Genomic DNA, 22,547 nt, shown 5'->3' on the forward strand with positions numbered 1-22,547 from the left:
TTTTATGTGCTGGCCACTAGACTATATAAACTAATTGAGAGGCCAAGGATATTTCTTGGGGGACCTTGTGCTACCACGACTAAGGAAAGCCCAGTATTACTAATATTATTTATTAAAATATTGCAGAAAGGAAGGAAGAAAGACTAACTTTATCCATGTCTTGCATAGTCAGACTGGCTAGTCTGTGTTTGGAAGAAGCCTCAGGAAAGCTTTGCAGATTTGTTTGGTTTTCACACTATGTATGGTGGGGCTCAGCCCTGGGGGAAATAGGAAATGGAAATTTTACATCAGTATATGGACATAGGGAGGAGCATTATGACCAAAGCGATGGACCAAAGCCAAAATGATCCAAGGGATGTAGAAAATGACAATAGCACCCACACGAGAGACACAGGTGCCAAAAGCCTTTTGCCTCTCCTCTGGGGAGGCAATGCTGGGATGGACTTGATGATGTTGAGCACATTGGAGAGAAAAATGGAGGGGATATTTATATCTGATGTTGGAATGAGAACAACAAAGCCACGGATGCTATTAATCTTGATACTTGAGCAAGAACACTTAATCACATCAGGTTGGTAGCAATAGGACTGGGAAAGCACATTAGGACCGCAAAAGGATAACTGCTTAAGGAGCAGGAGCAAGGGCATCAGGTAGACCAGCATTTGTACAAAAATCAATAGGCCAGCTTTGATGGTTCTAGAGTTGGTCAGAACCATAGCATACCTTAGGGTGTTGCAGATAGAAGTAAGGCAGTCAAAAGCCATGGCCAAAAGTACAGAGGATTCCATGAGGGTAAATCTAAGGCAAAAAGAACATCTGCACAATGCAGTCTTCTTGGCTGATGATCCTGGCATTGAACCAGGGGATGCTCAGTGTTGTGGGAAAAGAAGAAATAGTGATACCCAAGTCAGTGTTGGAAAGCATAGAGAGGAAATAGTACATGGGCTCGTGAAGGCTGGAGTCTGTGATCACCACACACAGGATAGTGCTGTTTCCCAAGAGGGCAACCCCACAGAGGCAGCAAAAAGGGATGGAAAACCAGATGTGAAAATCTTCTAGTCCTGGAACACCAGTCAAGAAGAAAGTTGGGGTTATCAATGGACAACTTGCTGGACTGCATGAGGTGGCACTCGCCTTCAGGACATTCCTGCAATGACACGTTTTGCTGAGTCAAAGCTACTGTCTGTCAGGCCTCTGAATACTTGTTTTAATTATTCTACATCATGTAATCCTTACAGCTACTTTAGAGTTTACTCTTATCTATCATCTTCATTTTACAGATAAGCAGACAGAAAGGTTCAGCCAAGCTAAGTTAATTCATTGAATACACGTAAAGGGTAAGTCTTTCTGACACAAAGCTGTCACTTTTCGTACTATACCATGCTTAGCGCATGCTAGGAGCATCAGGGCTGAAACTAGGGTGAGGTAATTAAGACATTTGTCTTGGGCATGTTGAAGAGACTGTCTTTATTTCATTGGATATTCTTTCCTGCTTTGTTGAAGATTAGTTGACCATAGAGCTGAGGGTCTATTTCTGGGCTCTCTATTCTGTTCCATTGGTCTATGTGTTTTTATGCCAGTACCATACTGTCTTGATGATGACAGTTTTGTAATAGAGCTTGAAGTCTGGAATTGTGATGCCACCAACTTTGGCTTTCTTTTTCAATATTCCTCTGACTATTCAAGGTCTTTTCTGGTTCCATACAAATTTTAGGATTATTTGTTCCATTTCTTTGAAAAAAAAAATGGATGGGATTTTGATAGGGTTTGCATTAAGTGTGTAGATTGCTTTAGGACATGTTCACCATATTTGTTCTTCCAATCCATGAGCATGGAACATTTTTCCTTTTCTTTGTGTATTCCTCAATTTCTTTCATGAGTACTATAAGTTTTCTGAATACAGATTCTTTGCCTCTTTGGTTAGGTTTATTCCTAGGTATCTTATGGTTTTGGGGTGCAATTGTAAATGGGATTGACTCCTTAATTTCTCTTTCTTCTGTCTTGTTGTTGGTGTAAAGAAATGCAACTGATTTCTGTGCATTGATTTTATATCCTGACACTTTACTGAATTCCTGTACACATTCTAGCAGATTTAGAGTGGAGTCCTTTGGGTTTTCCATATATAGTATCATATCATCTGCAAAGAGTGATGGTTTGATTTCTTCTTTGCTGATTTGAATGCCTTTGTTTTCTTTCTGTTTTCTGATTGCTGAGGCTAGGACTTCTAGTACTGTGTTGAATAGCAGTGGTGATAATGGACATCCCTTCCATGACACAGGAACATTCTTGCTTGGACATTAGCCACATCATCCCTGCTGGGGACGAAGCCTACTGACAGGAAAGGAATCAGTGTAACTGAGTGAAACAAAGGCCAGCACAGGGACAGATTTGTTACATACAACATGGAGGCTTAAGTGGGTAGGAGAAGAATAAATGAAACATCAGCTAATATTCTTAATTTAGCACCTTGTTCCTTTTGTTCTGTATTAAAAGGAGGACTCAGTAAACAGAAGAAAGTAAGCACATAGTAAATATTTTTCCATAAATTAAGGAAGGAAAAAAAATCAAAGACCAAAAGAAAGCATGAAAGCAAGTCATCAATAAATAGAATTTTTTTGGCATTTGCCAAAGAACTATCATTGTTGTATTTTTTATATTTTTGAGCACCTACTGTATACTGTATTTTATGGCTTACTTCTTCCATTTGTGGCTGTTTTAATTAACAAATTTATCTTAAAGAATTATGTTGGGTATTTACCCTGTGCTACCCTGTTCTGACACTGAGGCTTAATAATGAGGCCAACAGATACCCTAAATATACTTAAATGTACTTGGTCTTGGACCTGAAAGTAAACAGGAAATAAACAAGAGAGTTGGAGGAAGAGAGGAGGTGCAAGCGAAAGGTGTGCATGGTCAAGACTCTGAAGGTGAAGGAACTGAAAGAAGGCTTGTGGCTGGAGACTAGGAAAGCACACATTTCATCTTTATTCTACAACAATAGAGAACAGCAGAGGGATTTAATCACAAAGATCATGAACGAAACTGCAAGCTAAAATGCTCATTGTTGTTCTTTGGATAACAAATGAGAATGCAGAGGGTTAAGCATGGCATATCTCTCTCACCACTTTCTTATAGCACAAACTGAAGCTCAGGTTACTATTAATTTTTCCAGGGTTGTTGGAGAAATGCTTGACATGTCACTGCATAAGTTTTGGGTATATAGCATTATGGTTTGACTTACATACATTGGGAAATGACTATAATTGGTTTGGGTTAACATCCACGATCTCCTATAGATACAATAAAAAGAAGAACATATGCTCCTTTTGGTGAGAACTCTTAGGATTGACTCTTTCAGAACTTTCTTACATAGCATATGGCAGTGTTAGTTATAGTCATCATGTTGTGTATGACCTCCTAGTAGTTCCTTATCTTGTAATTGGAAGTTTGTGCTTTTGACGACCTTCCCCCAGTCCCTCCTCCTCATACCTCATATAATCTGGCAACCACAAATCTCTCCTCTTTTTCTAGGAGTGGGATAAAGCAAAAGTTCATGATTCTTAGAGATATATTTAAAAATTTTTTAAATGTAAAAAGTTATCATACCATTTTTCTACTTAATGTTTGTGTTTATTTCAATGCCATCGGTACTTGATTTTAATGCGATGACTTATAAGAAACACATTGATTTATTAATATGTTTTATGAAAAGAAAAATCATACAATGGTGATATATGTTGATTATGAAATACATTCTTAATTCATACACTTTAAATGTAAAAGCAAATTCAGGTGAACGTTTTAGAAACAAAGATACTCTTCTTTGGTTGCAAATGAAGAAATGGTTCTTTATCTAAATTCGATAATAAGTTTGCTGACACTTGCAGATGCAGTCAACTTCACTCCTCACTGCACATTAGCATCCACTGGCAGGCTGGGACTTTTGGGCTTGAGCTCTACGTGATTTTGATGTAGAGGAAGGATAGACAATTCCTCTTGAAGGTAACAGTCCTAGGATAGAATTCTAGGGACATCCCATCCTGATTTTTCAAAAAAGAAAAAAAAAAATCAGGATTTAGAATTCCTTATTAGGAATTCCTGGAAAACTCAATAAACCTCTCTTGCTCCCCCATTCTTTTTTTTTTAAATTAAATTAATTTGTTTATTTTCAGAAAAACAGTATTCATTATTTTTTCACCACACCCAGTGCTCCATGCAATCCGTGCCCTCTATAATACCCACCACCTGGTACCCCAACCTCCCACCCCCTGCCACTTCAAACCCTCAGATTGTTTTTCAGAGTCCTCTCATGATTCACCTCCCCTTCCAATTTACCCCAACTCCCTTCTCCTCTCTAACACCCCTTGTCCTCCATGATATTTGTTATGCTCCACAAATAAGTGAAACCATATGATAGTTGACTCTCTCTGCTTGACTTATTTTACGCAGCATAATCTCTTCCAGTCCCGTCCATGTTGCTACAAAAGTTGGGCATTCATCCTTTCTGATGGAAGCACAATACTCCATAGTGTATATGGATCACATCTTCCTTATCCATTCGTCCGTTGAAAGGCATCTTGGTTCTTTCCATAGTTTGGTGACTGTGGCCATTGCTTCTATAAACATTGGGGTACAGATGGCCCTTCTTTTCATGACATCTGTATCTTTGGGGTAAATACCCAGGAGTGCAATGGCAGGGTCATAGGGAAGTTCTATTTTTAATTTCTTGAGGAATCTCCACACTGTTCTCCAAAGAGGCTGCACCAACTTGCATTCCCACCAACAGGGTAAGAAGGTTCCTCTTTCTTCACATCCTCTCCAACACATGTTGTTTCCAGTCTTGTTAATTTTGGCCATTCTAACTGGTGTAAGGTGATATCTCAATGTGGTTTTAATTTGAATCTCCCTGAGGGCTAGTGATGATGAGCATTTTTTCATGTGTCTGATAGCCATTTGTATGTCTTCATTGGAGAAGTGTCTGTTCATATCTTCTGCCCACTTTTTGATATGTTTGCCTGTTTCGTGTGTGTTGAGTTTGAGGAGTTCATTATAGATTCTGGATATCAACCTTTTGTCTGTACTGTCATTTGCAAATATGTTCTCCCATTCGGTGGGTTGCATCTTTGTTTTTTTGACTGTTTCCTTTGTTTTGCAGAAGCTTTTGATTTTCATGAAGTCCCAAAAGTTTATTTTTGCTTTTGTTTCCTTTGCCTTTGGAGATATATCTTGAAAGAAGTTGCTGTGGCTGATATCGAAGAGATTACTGCCTATGTTCTCCTCTAGGATTCTGATGGATTCCTGTCTCACATTGAGGTCTTTTATCCATTTTGAGTTTATCTTTGTGTATGGTGTAAGAGAATGGTCGAGTTTCATTCTTCTACTTATAGTTGTCCAGTTTTCCCAGCACCATTTATTGAAGAGACTGTCTTTTTCCACTGTATATTTTTTCCTGTTTTGTCGAAGATTAATTGACCATAGAGTTGAAGGTCCATATCTGGGCTCTCTACTCTGTTCTACTGGTCTATGTGTCTGTTTTTATGCCAGTACCATGCTGTCTTGTTGATCACAGCTTTGTAATAAAGCTTGAAATCAGGTAACGTGATGCCCCAGCTTTACTTTTGTTTTTCAACATTTCCTTAGTGATTCAGGATGTCTTCTGATTCCATACAAATTTTTGGATTATTTGCTCCAGCTCTTTGAACAATACAGGTGGAATTTTTATCAGAATGGCATTAAAAGTATATATTGCTCTAGCAAGTATAGATATTTTAACAATGTTTATTCTTCAGATCCAAGAGCATGGAATGGTCTTCCATCTTTTTGTGTCTTCTTCAATTTCTTTCATGAGTGTTCTGTAGTTCCTCAAGTACAGATCCTTTACGTCTTTTGTCAGGTTTATTCCCAGGTATCTTATGGTTCTTGGTGCTATAGTAAATGGAATCGATTCTCTAATTTCCCTTTCTGTATTTTCATTGTTAGTGTATAAGAAAGCCACTGATTTCTGCACATTGACTTTGTATCCTGCCACGTTGCTGAATTGCTGTATGAGTTCTAGTAGTTTGGGGGTGGAGTCTTTGGGTTTTCCATATAAAGAATCATGTCATCTGCGAAGAGAGAGAGTTGGACTTCTTCATTGCCAATTTGGATACCTTTTATTTCTCTTTGTTGTCTGATTGCTGTTGCTAGGACTTCTAATACTCTGTTGAACAAGAGTGGTGAAAGGGGCATCCTTATCTTGTTCCTGACCTCAAGCGGAAGGCTGCAAGCTTTTTCCCATTGGGGATGATATTTGCTGTGGGTCTTTAATAGATAGATTTGTTTATTCCCTGCATATTCTCAGATCACAATGCTTTGAAACTGGAGCTCAATCACGAGGAAAAGTTCCGAAGGAACTCAAACACCTGGAAGCTAAAGACCACCTTGCTTAAAAATGCTTGGATCAACCAGGAGATCAAAGAAGAACTGAAACAATTCATGGAAACCAATGAGAATGAAGACACTTCAGTCCAAAACCTATGGATAGAGCAAAGGCAGTCCTAAGGGGGAAATACATAGCCATCCAAGCCTCCCTCAAAAAATTAAAAAAATACAGAACACAGCAGCTGTCTCTACACCTTAAAGAACTGGAGAATCAACAACAAATCAAACCAACTCCACACATAAGAATTGAAATCATCAAGATTAGAGCTGAGATCAATGAGGGAGAAACCAGAGATACAGTAGAACGTATCAATGAAACTGGAAGCTGGTTTTTTGAAAGAATCAATAAGATTGATAAACCATTGGCCACACTAATCCAAAAGAAAAGAGAGAAAGCCCAAATTCATAAAATTATGAATGAAAATGGAGAGATCACAACTAACACCAAGGAAGTAGAAACAATCATCAGAAGTTATTATCAACAGTTATATGCCAATAAGCTTAGCAACCTAGATGAAATGGCTGCATTCCTGGAAAACTATAAACTCCCAAAATTGAACCAGGAAGAAATCGACAACCTGAATAGACGGATATCTAATAACGAGATTGAAGCAGTGATCAAGAACCTCCCAAAGAACAAGATCCCAGGACCTGACGGATTCCCTGGGGAATTCTACCAAATTTTCAAAGAAGAAAAAACACCTATTCTCCTGAAGCTGTTTCAAAAAATTGAAGCAGAAGGAACACTTCCAGACTCTTTCTACGAAGCCAGCATTACCCTGATCCCCAAACCAGGCAAAGATGCTACCAAAAAAGGAGAATTTTAGACCAATATCACTGATGAATATGGATGCTAAGATTCTCAACAAGATCCTAGCCAAAAGGATCCAACAGCTCATTAAAAAGATTATCCATCATGACCAGGTGGGATTCATCTGGGGTACAAGGATGGTTCAACATTCGCAAATCAATCAATGTGTTAGAACAAACTAATATGAGAAGAGAGAAGAACCAGGTGGTCCTCTCAATTGATGCAGAAAAAGCATTTGACAAAATTCAGCATCCATTGTTAAGTGAAGGGAAGGTATAGTAATTGCATTTACTGGGCATTGACGTGCTGAATTCTCTCAGCGATTCCCATAGCTGCCTGCAAGTAAGCAGCAGTATCTTCACTTCCAATGCTAAGAGATCAAGAATCAAAAAGGTAAGGTTCCTGTCAAATTTTATGTAGGTAGTATCAGAGGTAAAATTGGAACATAGATTTGTCTATAGATTCTAAAATGTTTGTCCAGCTTGAAAAGTGAATGGCAATGTTTTATTATTAAGTAAACATTTTGTGGAAGTGTAACATACATTCCAGTGCACCACTCATAACTGTCCAGCTTCGATTTTCACATTGGAACACACTGGTTTGACCACAACCCGGTTAAGGAAACAGAACATTACTAGCACCCAAAGCCACCTTTCCAGATCGTTTAATCCTTCTTCCTCTCTCCTCAGAGGCAACTCCTTTCCAGATTTCTATCAAAACACATTAATGTTGCCTGTTTCTGCAGTGTAAGTAAATGGATTAGTGCTATATTTAAATGTAAGCTTTCTATCTGGCTTTTAGTTTTTATTTCTATTTTATAGTTTAGGTTTGTGGATTTCATCCACATAGTTCCATCTGATTATAGGGCTTTCATTTTCATTGCTTTTCATGTCATTCATTCATATTTTTACACCGTGGCTATACATCACCTCAATTAATTTATCTATTTGGTTGTTACTGGGTATTTGGTGGTATTCCTGGTTTTGTTTTCTATTGCTGATAATTCTGCTGCAAGCATCATTTTCCTTGGAATTCAGGAAACATATGCATGCACTGCCCGTGGTTGTAAGCCTGAGAGAGAAATTGTTGGGTCAAGCACTAGTAGACATGACCAAGAAGTTTTCCAGTTACAGCCATTTGCCCCTGCAGTAACAGGGTAAAGTAGTTGATTTTTAAAAATTTTCTTTATTTATTTGACAGGCAGAGATCACAAGTAGGTAGAGAGGCAGGCAGAGAGAGAGAGAGGAAGAAGCAGGCTCCCTGCTAAGCAGAGGGCCCAATGGGGGGCTCGACCCCAGGACCCTGGGATCATGACCTAAGCCGAAGGCAAAGGCTTTAACCCACTGAGCCACCCAGGTGCCCCTAAAGTAGTTGATTTAATTCACATTTTTTCTCTATAGGTGGGATTGCTGTGTTTTTTGTTTGTTTGTTTGTTTTAGTCTTTCTGGTGGATGTATTGGTACCTTGTTAACTTTTAAAATTTTTTTTATTGTATTTTTTTTTCAGTGTTCCAAAATTCATTGTTTATGCACTACACCCAGTGCTCCATACCATACATGTCCTCCTTAATACCCACCACCAGGCTCACCCAATCCCCCATTAATTTGCATCTTCTTTGGGAGTAATCAGGTAGAAGCTCTGATACGTTTCATCTTGTTGGGATACCTCCTTTTAGGAAATGCCTTTCCAAACTTTGTTTCTGTAATGGCAAGACTAATTTTCTGTAAGAAATACTTGCAAACAATTCAAATGACACCATTAGAATGGTGGGCAAAGCAAAGAGAGAGGTGCCACTTGTAACTTATTCCCATAATAGAAAGTTTATTGTTTCTGTGGTTGTTGACCAAAAGCCTGACCTTCCCAAGTCTTTTGTTTATTTTCTGTCCAGTGGTGTTCTTTTGTTCTCATGACTCATGTCCATATGGCTGTCCATAGATCAGCAGCAGTTACTGAAGTAAGCATTCTTTTGCCATCACCATGGAATCCCTTTGAGTACTTGTCAAATGACTATGGTTGCTTTGAGGTTTTCTGTTGTGTCCTATGCCTGGTAGTATACATCCTTTGGTTTTCTTCTTCTGTAATAGTGCCTTGGCATTCTAGATCTGTCATGTTTCCATGTAAATGTGAGCATAACTTCCACAGGAAAACCTCCTAGGAGTTGACTGAGATTGAATAAGATCCGTTGACCTTTTTTGGAAGAACCTCTCTATTTAAAACATAGATCCTTGTAATTCCTGAAAGTGATAAATCCCTGTATTTGTATATCTTTGTAATTTTTCCAGCTGGGTTTAATGATTTTCCAAGTGAGACCTCTCACAAAGTTTTTTGATGTATTCCAAGTTGTATGACTTTTTTTTTTATATAATTTTTTATTTTTTTATAAACATATATTGTTATCCCCAGGGGTACAGGTCTGTGAATCACCAGGTTTACACACTTCACAGCACTCACCAAAGCACATACCCTCCCCAATGTCCATAATCCCACCCTCTTCTCCCAAACCCCCTCCCCCCAGCAACCCTCAGTTTGTTTTGTGAGATTAAGAGTGACTTATGGTTTGTCTCCCTCCCAATCCCATTTTCTTTCATTTATTCTTCTCATACCCACTTAAGCCCCCATGTTGCATCACCACTTCCTCATATCAGGGAGATCATATGATAGTTGTCTTTCTCTGCTTGACTTATTTCGCTAAGCATGATACGCTCTAGTTCCATCCATGTTGTCGCAAATGGCAAGATTTATTTCTTTTGATGGCTGCATGACTTTTGATGTTATTTTATTATATGATATCGGGTGAGAACGTCATTTTCTAATGAATGGTTAATACATAGAAATACAATTGATGTGGCCCCTGGGTGGTTCATTCAGTACAGCATCTACCTTTGGCTCAGGTCATGATCCCAGAGTCCTGGGAGGGAGCCCAAACTGAACTCCCTGTTTAGGGGGTGGTATGCTTCTTCTTCTGCACTTCCCCTCATGTTCACATGTATGTGTTCTCTCTATCTCTCTCAAATAAATAAAAATGTAAACTTTTGAAAAATGAAATTCACTTGGTATTTTAATATTGCTCTTATATTGTTATGTTGCTTAATAATACTAATCACTAATAATCACTCACGTCAATTATCTTATCTAATGCTATGCCTGTTTGTTCTATCTGATTATGTAAACACAAAATCATGTCATCTGTAAATAATTTGTTTTGATTCCTTCACAATGTTACCGCCCTTTACTTTTCTTGCCTTCTTGTACCAACTAAGGACTTTGATGCTAGGTTAAGTAAAATAGCGATGGTGGGCATCATCACCCCATGCCTAGACTCAGAGAGAATATTTTGACCATTTCTACATTAATCATGGTTTTTGCTGAGGAAGTTTCTGTCCAGTTTATCCAGTTAACATGAATATCTATTGGAATTCATCAATTTTATTCAAATTTACTACAGATTCACATAGTTGTTTCTTTCTACTCTATTAATGGGGTAAAATACATTAAATGATTGTTCTATATTCTTGGTGGATTATTTTAAATAATATTTTATTTGTTAATTTGGCTTATATGTTAATGAGAGATTTGATTTCATTTTTTCTTGTTTTGTAGTACCCTTTTAAGGTTTTGGGCCTCACAAAATAGTTAGGAAATGTTCTTTTTTCTCTCACTCTAGAGCCCTCATTTAAATCTCTGCCTTAGTGTTCATCTGTTCTCTGTGTGTATGCATATCTCTGTGTTCAGATTTCCATGTTTTATATTCCTTTACTAGTCATTTTGGATTAGGGCTTACCAGAATGACCTCATTTAAAGTGGACTACCTCTGTAAAAACAGTATCTGCAAATGAAATCACATTCTGAGGTACTCCAACACATCTTTATCTGGGGCATAGGGTTCACAATTCAACTGATAACATGAAATGGTTTCGAAATGGAAGGCACCGGTAGGGGCACTGAGCAATGAGAGTGAAGCCATTCTGGGTGTATGGTATGAAAGCAATGGGAGAAGAAGCAGAGCACTGAGATATCCAGGGACAGAATGACACAAATGTGAGAGGCATGTGTGCCAACTACTTTGGGCAGGACTTCTCCCCAGGGCAGCTACTGCATGGCCTACAGTATCATAACACATGGTGTAGTAATGACTAATCTATCCAATCCAACCATGGAGGCCGTAAGATCCCACAGGAATGGTCTGGTGTCAGCATTTGCCAGTTTTAGCAGAGCCACATGCTCACAATAGGTCTTAGGGGATGATGTGGCTGAGGCAGAAGGGCAACCAGGACATCAGGAAGAAATAGAGACTCTTGAGGAGTATGCTTTGTGGTATCATAGTTTTTCCCCATTTAGCTGCCAATGACTGGAACAAAACGAGCATGGCGGGTTGGAAACCAGATTGGCACATCTATTAGGCAAATGCATGTGGCCACCACTGACCGAGAGAGGGAAAAATGGCTGAAGCAGACCAGCATAGTAGAGGCAGTTGTAGTAGTTCATTTTATGGGCTTGCAACCAATAAAATGGACAACCTCTTAGGTGAGGATGAAATTAGAGGACCTCTTATTATGGAAGCTAGCAATACATGATGTGCAGGTCACATCAAAGAAGGGAGTTGTTTTTCACAACAGCAATAGTATAGCTGATAGAGATCAGGAAAGAGATACAGAACTGAGAATCCTCCTGCCTTGGATAGTCGCAGAAAGTGGGTGGGAGCCAGCCCCTAGTGGTGGCTCCTGAAGGTAACTGCTATTGGGGAAGGGACCTACCTTCTGAAGGGACTAACCAAGTCACAATCACATGCTGTTTTTGAGAAGTCTGGGAACTGGGAGAGCCGAATGATCAGAAAATTGTCTTAATAAGAACCCATATATCATATGTGATAAATATACCTATTCCTCTGAAACTAAGTTAAAAAAACATTGAGTTATAATAAGTTTGGCCTATGGCAGTGGTTATAAATCACAGGCCCAGATTTATAGAATGAAGAATAAACATCACAAACATTAAGGTTCCAAAAGGAAGGGGGTCACAGTAAAAACTGTGTTGATCCTCATCCTTTTCTTCTCAGAAAAGTCAATTGCATCTAAAGAAAGAAATAATTTTTTCATAATCCTTATGGGCGTATCTGAAATTCTGAATTTTATACAGATTTAATTAAGGTAACTTTGAAAAATGAAGAGAATGGGTAAAAGGAAGGAGGTTGTGAGGTTATGATTTATACTGAGAAATAAATATGTATTAGTTCTTTGACCCTTTTTCTGACACAGAGCTCCTAAAACTGTTGGAATTTCCTAGATGATAAGAGCAATTAGATGTCTTTTGTGATGTTAATGGGATTACTTTAGGTCCCCACCCAAGGACAGAGGCTGGTTGTCAGAAGAACCAACCTTGGATTAGAGAATTGGAACTTTTAGTTCCACCCAGACCTCCACAAAGCAAGAAGGGTGAGGGGCAGGAGGTTGAACCTGTTGCCAGGGGCCAATGACTTAAGCAGTCAATCATGGGTATGTAATGGAGCCTCCATAAAAATCCCAGGAGGACAAGGTTCCCAGAGATTCTCTGTTGGTGAACAACATATGGAGACTGGGGAGCACAGCATAAAGGAGAGGGCATAAAAGTTCCATGCCCTTTCCCAATCCCTTGCCCTAGGTATTTCTTCCACCTGGCTGTTCCTGCATTATATCCTTATAATAAACTGATAATGTAAGAAATAAAATGTTTCTCTGAGTTCTTTGTGTTGCCCTAGTAAATTAATCAAGCCCAAGGAGTGGGTCATGGGAACCTCTGATTTATAGCCAGTTGGTTAGAAGCATGGGTAACAAGGACCTGCTCTTGTGACTGGTGGCTGAAGTGGGGTAGGAGGTCTACTCCTGTAGGATTGAACCCTTAAATTGTGGAATCTGATGCTAGTTCCTGAAGGGAACTGTAGGTTATACCAGGTTGAGTCCCAAGAATTGCTCTTTGGTGTGGAGTATCCCCATACACATGGGAATTTTGTCTCAGAATACTCATTTGGAGGGAGAGAGACAGACAAAGAAGGAGAAAGACCTAGTTCATCAGAGTCTTGCCCATTCTTCTCCTTGTGTTGCATGGTAGACTAGGGAGGCCTCTGCCCAAACCATCACAAGGACATTGCAGAGCTGGTGGGAGTCAGGGTGTTGCAGGAGTGAAGGAGGCTTAGTCTTATTACAGGAAAAGAATTCAAGGACTGAGCAGACACAGTGGTTGTTTGGTGTTTAAGTGAAGAGTTTATGAAAGAGAGAGCACACTCTGGAGCTGTGAGAGTGGGAAGTTCAAGGGACAGGTGTGCAACTCAGGATTTTGGTTTCTGTCTTTTATTGAGAGTTGTTGACTAGGGGGTGGAATATTTATTTCTTGGGGTGGGGGTTAGTGCCTTTTCTCCCTTAGTTTGTCAGGGTCTCTGGCCTTCTTTTCTTGGGCCTACCTGGTTTGATCTGACTTGTTGTGGAGTGCTGCCGTGGCAGGCCGCTGACTTTTCCCAAAGTGGCCATGATTTGTCCTTTGCTGGCCTCTAGATATCCTTTTAAATCTTAGCTAACTACTCTAGAACTGACCCCAGACACCATAGATTGGCTCTGAGTAATGTTTAAAACCCAGGAGAAATTGAGCTGCTTTTTTCAGTTCTGCCTGGCCTCTCTTAGTCAGTAGGTCACCTAGAGGTGTGTGCTCCCCAAGAGAAGAGAGGCCCTGTGATGACTGTCCATCTCACAAGTGGGAAATCCAATTCATCACTCAAAGTACTCCCTTGATAGTTTTGGGAAATGAGTACAGACATGCTGGAGTTACTTACAGAACTGATGTCCTGGACCCACTGCCCACTGGTTCTTCGGGTTGTAATGAAGGCAATCATCTGTTTTCAGTGATTCAGAATACTGAAGGATACTTCTAATCATGACAGAGCTGCTTGGCTTAAGGAATCAGTTTTCCTATTGGAGGTGGGATTGTAGGTATTCAGTGTGCTTCTTTTGCTGATTTCTTACTAACTAGGTGATCTGATTGCCAGTCTGTCTTGTTCTCTATGCTATTCCCATCCTCTTAGAGAATATTTGGAGCAACATAGTTGCCTAATAGATATTTCTTGAATAGCAATGTCTAATGTTCCAAATATTTTCTATTTATTAATAAAAAGAAGTGAATGAGGGATGAATTATTGCTTATATATGAAATTTATCTTCTTTGACAAACATCCTCCAGAGTTCCTATGGGTAAAATGCAATGCTTTAGGACTGAAAAGTGTGGTATTTTATTTGCATGGAATGAGGCTGAAATGGACCTGCACTTGCCATCTTGTGGTCAGCAGTGGAATTATTGTGACAATGGTACTAACCACATCTAATCATTTAATCCTTCATTCCTGAAGATTTTTGTTTTGTTTTGTTTTTGTTTGTTTGTTTGTTTGTTTTTCTTTGTAATAAGCCTGGTTTGGGGACAGAATAGTGAGCACCAAAAACTAATGATATATTTTATGGTGACTAACATAACACAATACCAAAAAAAAAAAAAAAAAAAAAAGAAGAAAAAAGAAAAAAAGAAAGAAAAGAATAAGGAGCACCTGTGCTGTACTTTTATGGAAGTTATATTCCAGACAGAGGAACAGATGGTGAATAAGTAATTTAAATAATTACACATTGTGTTTAGAGAGGGAGGAAATAAAATATTTGTGTTGAGTGAAAATTATAGCGGGGAGAACTGGTTGAGATATAGCCTCCATAAGGAGGCTATTAGTTGAAATGTAAAGGATGTCGAGAGGAATATAGAATGTTCTAGAAAATAACAACTTGGGGAAGTGGGAAGATTTAGAGTAAAGCTCTAGACAGATGAGAAGTGGATATGTTTGGAAGAAGGCTAAAAGAGTTGAAGCAAAAGAAAAAGGTAACAATTGGTATGGTACCAATACCTCAACACTGAAAAAATAGAATATACTACTCAGCAATAATAGGAAATGACCTGCTTATCTTACATGCAACAGTAGGGCTCAATCTGAAAATCTATACTGAGTGAAAGACACCAGACTCAATGTATTATTTATTCCTTCATTCATAAACGCGCTAGTGAGAGAAAAGTCAGTCTATAGTGAAAGATGTCAGAACAGGGCTTTCCTGGTTGGGATGGAGAGGAGGATGATTGACTCCAGGGAGGCAAGAGAACCTTTCATGAAGTGAGGGAAATGTTCTATGTCTTAATCATGCTGGTAGCTACAGAGGCTTATCTGTCAGAACTCTTCAAGTATGTGTGAAAACACATGTTTTATGTCACAAGTTAAACAGCAACAGATCTGATTTTAAAAAGAAAAAGAGGGACTCACAATTATTAACTGATTTGCTGACAATAGATCACAGCCCCTTTACGTAGCTAATATCTGGGAATCTTGAAAATGCTCCTTCAGAATACCCATACATTTCTTGGGACACTTTTAGACTCTTTTCGCTGTTTCTGCTGGGAGAATCAAACACGTTCCCAATTCTCTTCAAGCATTTTCTTCTGATGTTGGTTTTAGTAACATTTGAGCCCGAGTTCTAGAACCTTCTTCACTATTGGCATTGACAGAAGCGTGGTGGAGAACGATACATACACAAATGCAGTAATTGTGATGGATGATTTTACTGTGTTTGTGGTGATGCTATCATGTGTGTTTGCATATGTCCAAACTCATCAAAATGAATACATTAAATATATGCTAGTTTTTGTATAAGTACACCACGATAAAGTAGAAAAAAATCAGAAAAATTGTGGCTTTCTAAAACACCTTAACAATTTACTTTTGCAAAGGAAATTAAATATTAACAAATAATCTTCATATGACTTTCTCATTACTTTTAACCATACAATATAGCTATGTTCAGAAGAGAATCTCCTTTTCCATTTGTTTTCCAAAACTTCATCACTCTGCAATCCATTGTCATCAGGAAATAGGCAATTTCTGGAAGGAGAGGCCAACAAATGCTCCCTGTTACCAGTGTCAATACATGATTCTGGCAGCAATTTTCACGGAGAGATGTTCAAGCTTTTCTGGGACATGCTGTATTCTGGAGTCCTTCATCTTCTCAGATTGCCTACTCATTCCCCCTAGGCTTTGGCACTGAATTAACCTTTCCTGTACACTTCTGTTCTTGTCTCAGTTACTTTTTTCTCATATTAAAAAGACGTGCTCAATCAAGGGTAATTTTTACAGCTATGTGAAAGTGCAAAAAGAAAACTAAAATACCATAAATCTGAGTACTCTCTGTTGCTATAGTTAGCATTTTGATGTATTCCAAATCTTTTTCTATGTATATGTATTTCTTTTTAGAATTGGTTTCAGCCTTATGGACAGATGTCACTTTTCTTTTTTATTTATTATTTTATCTTGATCATTCTTACATCGTTACATGCTCTTTCCAAATATATTAGTTACATGATACATGATATGCAACTGCTCATTCTTCATTTGGGTCTTATACATCAATATGTGTAAGTTTCCCTGTTTTTTTTTTTTTTAAGATTTATTTATTTATCTGACAGACAGAGATCATAAGTAGGCAGAGAGGCAGGCGGGGGGGGGGCGGGGGGTGGAGCAGCCTCCCTGATGAGCAGAGAGCCAGATGTGGGGCTTGATCCCAGGACTCTGGGATCATGACCCGAGCTGAAGGCAGAGGCCTCAACCCACTGAGCCACCCAGGTGCCCCCCCGTTTTTGTTTTTATAAATAATGAATCTCTGCATGCCTTTGTACTGTTTTTCTTCCCCTCAAATTCTACTTGTACAAAGAGATTCCAAGATGGGAAAAATACATGTATTTTATAACTGTTTTGGGGGAAGTTGTAACCTGCTTTTAAAAAAAGCATAGGAACTTAGACTTTCCTATCAGGGTAAAAATCATTTTCACTGTAGTGGTCTGTGGAAGATCTTCACTAATTTGAATGGTGGACATATTTTTTACAGTTTTCTTGTAATGAAGAAGATTAGTCAAGTCGGTATTTATGACCAGTCACATCTCTCAGAGAGCTCATGTTCTGGGCATCTTGAAAATTGTTCCTTTTGCTCTGGAGGGTTTCTAACCTCTTATTCACAGAGATGACTTATTATTATTATTATGTTCAGTTAGCCAGCATATAGTACATCATAAGTTTTTGTTGTGTTGCTCAGTGATTCATTAGTTGCATATAAAGCTCATCCCAGCATGTGCCCTTCTTAATACCCATCACTTGGTTACCCCATTCTCCCACCTACCTCCCTTCTGTAACCCTCAGTTAGGTTCCTGGAGTCCAGAGCCTTTCATAGTTTGTCTCCCTTGATTTCTTCCCATTCAGATTTTCCTCCTTTGCCCTGTGGTCCTCCATTCTATTCCTTGTATTCCATGTATGAGTGAAACCATATGATAATTGTCTTTCCCTGCTTGATTTATTTCACTTAGCATAATTCCTTCCATTTCCATCAATGTCAATGGTAGGTATTCATCCTTTCTGACAGATGAAGAATATTCTATTGTATATATGTACCACATCTTGTTTATCCATTTGTCTCCCAGAGATGACTTTGTGATAATATGCAATGATCCCAGATCAGTGGGGCAGTGGGGTTGGTTGTGATGCCATGACCCTTGGCTCAGGGATCTTTTCCACAACATCCTTGAATAACCCTGTCCCTGATCTGCTTGGTTCTAACTCCATAGATGATGGGGTTGAGCATGGGAGGTACCAGGAGGTAGAGATTAGCGAACATGACATGTACCACTCGGGGCACATGATGTCCAAAGCGGTGGGTGAGGAAGGTAAAGAGGGCTGGGATATAAAGAGCCAAGATGACACAGATATGGGAAGCACACGTGCCAAAAGCCTTGAGTCGGGCCTCCTCAGAGGGCAACTTCAGAACAGTCCTCAAAATCATTACATAAGATATACTAATGACAGTTATGTCAAAGCAAATCACAGAGAAGGCCACAAAAAGCCCATATGCACGATTGACTCTAGTATCTGCACACACCAGCTTTAGCACAGCCATGTGCTCACAGTACGGCTGGGGAATGACACGGTTGGTGCAGAAGGGCATCCTGGACACCATGAAGCAGAAGGGACTCACCCACAGCAACCCTCTCATCATCAAAGCTGCCCCCAGTTTACCCACCACAGCTGGGGTCAGGACAGTAGAGTGGTGCAGTGGGAAGCAGATAGCCACATAACGGTCCAAGGCCATAGCCATGAGCAACCCAGACTCCACAGAAGAAAAGGCATGGATGAAGAACACCTGGATGAGGCAGGCATGGTATTCAATCTCATGAGCATGAAACCAGAGTATAGCCAGCATTTTAGGTTGGGTGGAAGAGGACAGGGCCAGGTCAGTGACAGCCAGCATGGCTAGGAACAGGTACATGGGCTCATGCAGCGTGTGGTCCATTCGGATTATATGAAGAACAATGATATTGCCAACTACAGCCACAAGATACATGGCACAGAGAGGGAAGGCAATCCAAAATTGGTAATTCTCAAGTCCTGGGATCCCGAGTAGGATGAAGGACACAGGATGCAAAGAGTTGTTCCCTGAGGCCAGCATCACGGGATGGTTAACTTATTCTCCATTTTGAAGGTAATCTACTCTCTAGTTGATAGGAATCAAGAAGTAATTATTAATATTTTAAATATTTTGGAAGTTTCAACTGAATCACAGTAGGGCTTAATAGTAAACTGTAAGAATTTCAACTGTTTTAATAAAAATTTTTTGCAACATAAAGTGATGCTCCTTTTTATTCCTCATTCATATTTATGTCATTCAAAATGGGATCAAAACATACTAGCTGTAAATGTGATTTTTGTTGAAGAATCAGTATTTTCCTTGAAAGTAGAATCTGCTAAGGTAAAACTATCCTGACAATAATGTCAGTAATAATCAATTTTTCCCTTCTATTTCTTCAGAACTAACTGATTTGTTTAACCTTTCCCATAGGTTCTGTTCAGCCCTCTATTTAAGCCACTTAGGTGACTTTTCAGGATACAAAGCTGGTTTGGAAAGCACTTTGTGATAAAGGCTCATAGGAAGGTATTCGTGATGTTGAGTTAGCTTTGACTCTGGGAGTTACCCAGAGAGTCTGGGTTGGTGGTTAGGTGACTGACGATTATACATCTGCAAATAATTCTACTATCTATGGTGCATTTTCTCTTAGATTAGGGGTCAGCAAACTCATTTCTTACAGTAAAGTGGAAGATCATACATATTTTGGGCTTTATATGCTGTATGGTCTGTTGAAACTAATCTGCTTAGCCCCTGTAGCCTGAGAGCAGCCACAGTCACTACAGGAATGTATGAGTGTGACAACATCCCAATACAATTTTATTTGTAAAAAGAGGATGCAAGCTGGATTTTGTCTGCAGGCTATGGTTTTCTAAATCCTGTCCTGATGATAGATTTTCTTTGTTTGTTTGTTTGTTTGTTTCTTTCTTTTTTTTAAGATTTTATTTATTTATTTGACAGAGACAGAGAGTTCACAAGTAGTCAGAGAGGCAGGCAGAAGGGGAGAGGGAAGCAGACTCCCTGATGAGCAGAGAGCCAGATGCAGGGCTCCATCCCAGGACCCCGAGATCATGACCCAAGCCGAAGGCAGAGGCTTAACCCACTGAGCCACCCAGGCGCCCCCTGATGAAAGATTTTTATGAGGTGAGCCCTGAATAGTGTACCATCCTAGCAATTCTGTGCTTAGCACAGAATAGGGGTTTAATAAATTTTTGCTGGATTGAATAACAGTGGCAATGGACTTTTTAACTAAAGAGCCATATCTTAAAATTCTCTGATGAACTTTTTAAACACTTTTTTGGCACCATGGCACAAGAGAGTTAAACATTGTTCTCATACCATGGTATGCTGTGCTGGCCGGTGAAAGACTTGAATGTCCTCCTTTGCCTCTACTTGCTTTACATGGAGATCTTGTTGATCCCTCTGGTGACTAACGCCTACCCAGGATTGATGACACAAATGCTCACCTGGTTCTCACTAAGCACCTTTTCACTATTTCATCTCAGTTGACTGAGACTTTGAGTCTCTGCCATAACAGAAACACACAGACAAGAAGAGTATCTTTTCAAATCTCCCATAACAAATCAGCTGTTGGGACTAACAGATGTTTCATTCCACCAGACTTAATGGTTCCTAAAAATGGTTTCTTTGAGATCCCAAAGAAACCTAACCTCTTTCTGATTTTCCCTAGCTTTACAACATTATGAGAGATATGGGGCTCAGACTTTATAAATCTTGCTCTGCATTGGAATATTAACTATCCTTTCTCTTGATAATAGGTGTAGGTTTGCTCAAAATAAGTACTCCTATCCAGGGTATGGTGAATATGGAAACAAATACATTTTCTGGGGTCCCAGGCTCTTGTTTTATCCCCTTCTGCCTGGCTTGTTCTTCCACTTATATGTGGTCTTTGAACCAGAGTCTTCCTTTCCCTCTCCCTTCTGCCTCCTGAATGTCACTTTCCATTTATGAGGACATGGTCACTGAGGCTCATGGGCACCTGGCAAACATCCTTAGATCATCCTCATTCTTGCACTGGGCACTGGTGAAGATGCCAGCTAAACGTACAATTTCTCAAAGTGCATAATAAACTCTTTGATTAATTGTGGAAGACATTGCTATTTTTGTAACTATAACACCAGAAGCATTTACATTGTATTGTTTTTTAACTCTCACGAAGTTTCTTCCCATGAGCCTTAATGGGGAACTCACCTATTCGCCATATTCCTTTTGCAGTGGTGACTCTTCTCCGGTGGTGACCGGGGTCCAAATCTGAAGTAAGAGATGGGAGCTCACTCTTTCTTTCTTTTCTTTTGTTTCTTTTCTTTTGTTTTCTTTTCTTTTCTTTCTTTCTTTCTTTCTCTCTTTCTTTCTTCTTCTCTATACCTAAAACCCCATGGAACCTGGTGTCCTCACTCTCAGCAATTCCCTTGCCTCTTTTCCTCTTAGACTTATACACTCACCCTGTGCAAAGTGAAGTTTACAAGACATGTGGAGGGGACAGGGAGTTAACCATTCCTGGATCATTATGTAAAGTGTGTTAACGTTTTCAATCATATTTTGGAGGGAGGTATGAGTTATCAACTTCCTTCTGGGTGGAATGAATGATAAGTGCATTCCTCAAGAGTACAAAAAAAAGAGGAATAGAGTTTCCCTTCTTATCCAACATTCCTTCCCCTTTCCCTGCTTTTATTTATGTCCCTGCCTTCTGTGAACTAGAAATCTTGTGAGGCTATTAGGCACTGAAAAATAAATGAAGTCATCTTCCTCAACTTCATAGGTAGGGTAATCACACACTGGACGTCAGAGTCAATTTTTCTGTTCTCCAAAGTATAATCTACTTGTGAGTACTTGGCATAGATTTAGGTTCAGGAAATATGATTATAAGATTGATGTTCTTAGGACACCTGGGTGGCTCAGTGGGTTAAGCATCTACATCTCCCAGGGTTCTGTGATCAAGTCTAGCATCAGAATCCTTGCTCAGTGGCAAGCCTGCTTTTCCCTTTAACTGCCACTCCCTCTACTTGTGCTCTGTCTCTCTCTCTCTCTCTCTCTCTCTCTCTGACAAATGAATAAATAAAATCTTAAAAAAAAAGTACGTGCATACACATGCTTTGTGAAGGCATATGCTGACCTCCATAGCTGATAGTTTGAAATGATACATCAGTGTGCATATAGATGAGTATGTATAGGCAAAATGTGTGGGTTTGTGGAGATACAATCTGTTGGTGCTTTTATATGTATGTAGGTAGCTCTCACAATGATGAAGCTCAACTTTCATCTATAATTGTGGGTTTGAATTCAGTGCTGGTACCACTGGCTCTGGTAGCTTTCAGTTACTCCAGTCATTATGTGGAGATTGTTGTGTCTTTCAGTTTAATCATGTTGCTGAGGCATGAAGTAGTAAATATTAAAATGGGCTGAGGTCTTGCTAAGGAATTGTTTCAGGGATGTTTTGACAGTTTTCTCACTTTGGGGTATCTAAAACCAAGGCATAGAGTAATAATGTTGGAGCAAGGGAGGGTTCAGATCCAGTGTCCTTCATAGAGGGATTGTGTGTGGAGGCAGCCTTCCTACTTTTCTAAAATTTCTTGGAGGACACAGTGAGTAGTGAATCTTCTTTCCACCTGAGAAGGAAATCCAGCCGCCAGGGATCTCTGAATCTGGAGACCTCAGTAGTTCAGGTCATTCTGTACCTTGTCTCCCAGCTTCTTGGAGCTTCTGTGAGTCTTACTGTTCTCTGGGAGTGGCAGAGATGATGAGGGCACAGGGAAACCACTCACCTTGAGCTCTGCTTCATCTCTGACCATGAGCAGCTCTAACGG

The 22,547-nt window shown here is 39.5% G+C and overlaps 1 protein-coding gene and 1 pseudogene across 2 annotated transcripts; both read right to left on the minus strand.

The window, feature by feature from the left end:
* Positions 1–177: 177 nt before the first annotated feature.
* LOC309840292 (olfactory receptor 51F1-like) lies at positions 178–13,731 on the minus strand (annotated as a pseudogene). Its single transcript has 4 exons — positions 13,665–13,731; positions 11,337–11,481; positions 7,524–7,601; positions 178–1,147 (listed from the first exon to the last, which is right to left on the minus strand). The product of its transcript is annotated as an olfactory receptor 51F1-like (transcript).
* A 4,092-nt stretch (positions 13,732–17,823) lies between these two features.
* LOC309840168 (olfactory receptor 52R1-like) lies at positions 17,824–18,768 on the minus strand (the record flags this gene model as incomplete). Its single annotated transcript, XM_082682241.1, has 1 exon — positions 17,824–18,768. One exon carries the CDS (start codon positions 18,766–18,768, stop codon positions 17,824–17,826), a length of 945 nt encoding a protein of 314 aa, XP_082538367.1.
* Between the last annotated feature and the right edge of the window lie 3,779 nt (positions 18,769–22,547).

Source organism: Mustela nivalis (genome assembly GCF_964662115.1).
Source record: "Mustela nivalis genome assembly, chromosome: 9".
Lineage (NCBI taxonomy): Eukaryota > Metazoa > Chordata > Mammalia > Carnivora > Mustelidae > Mustela > Mustela nivalis.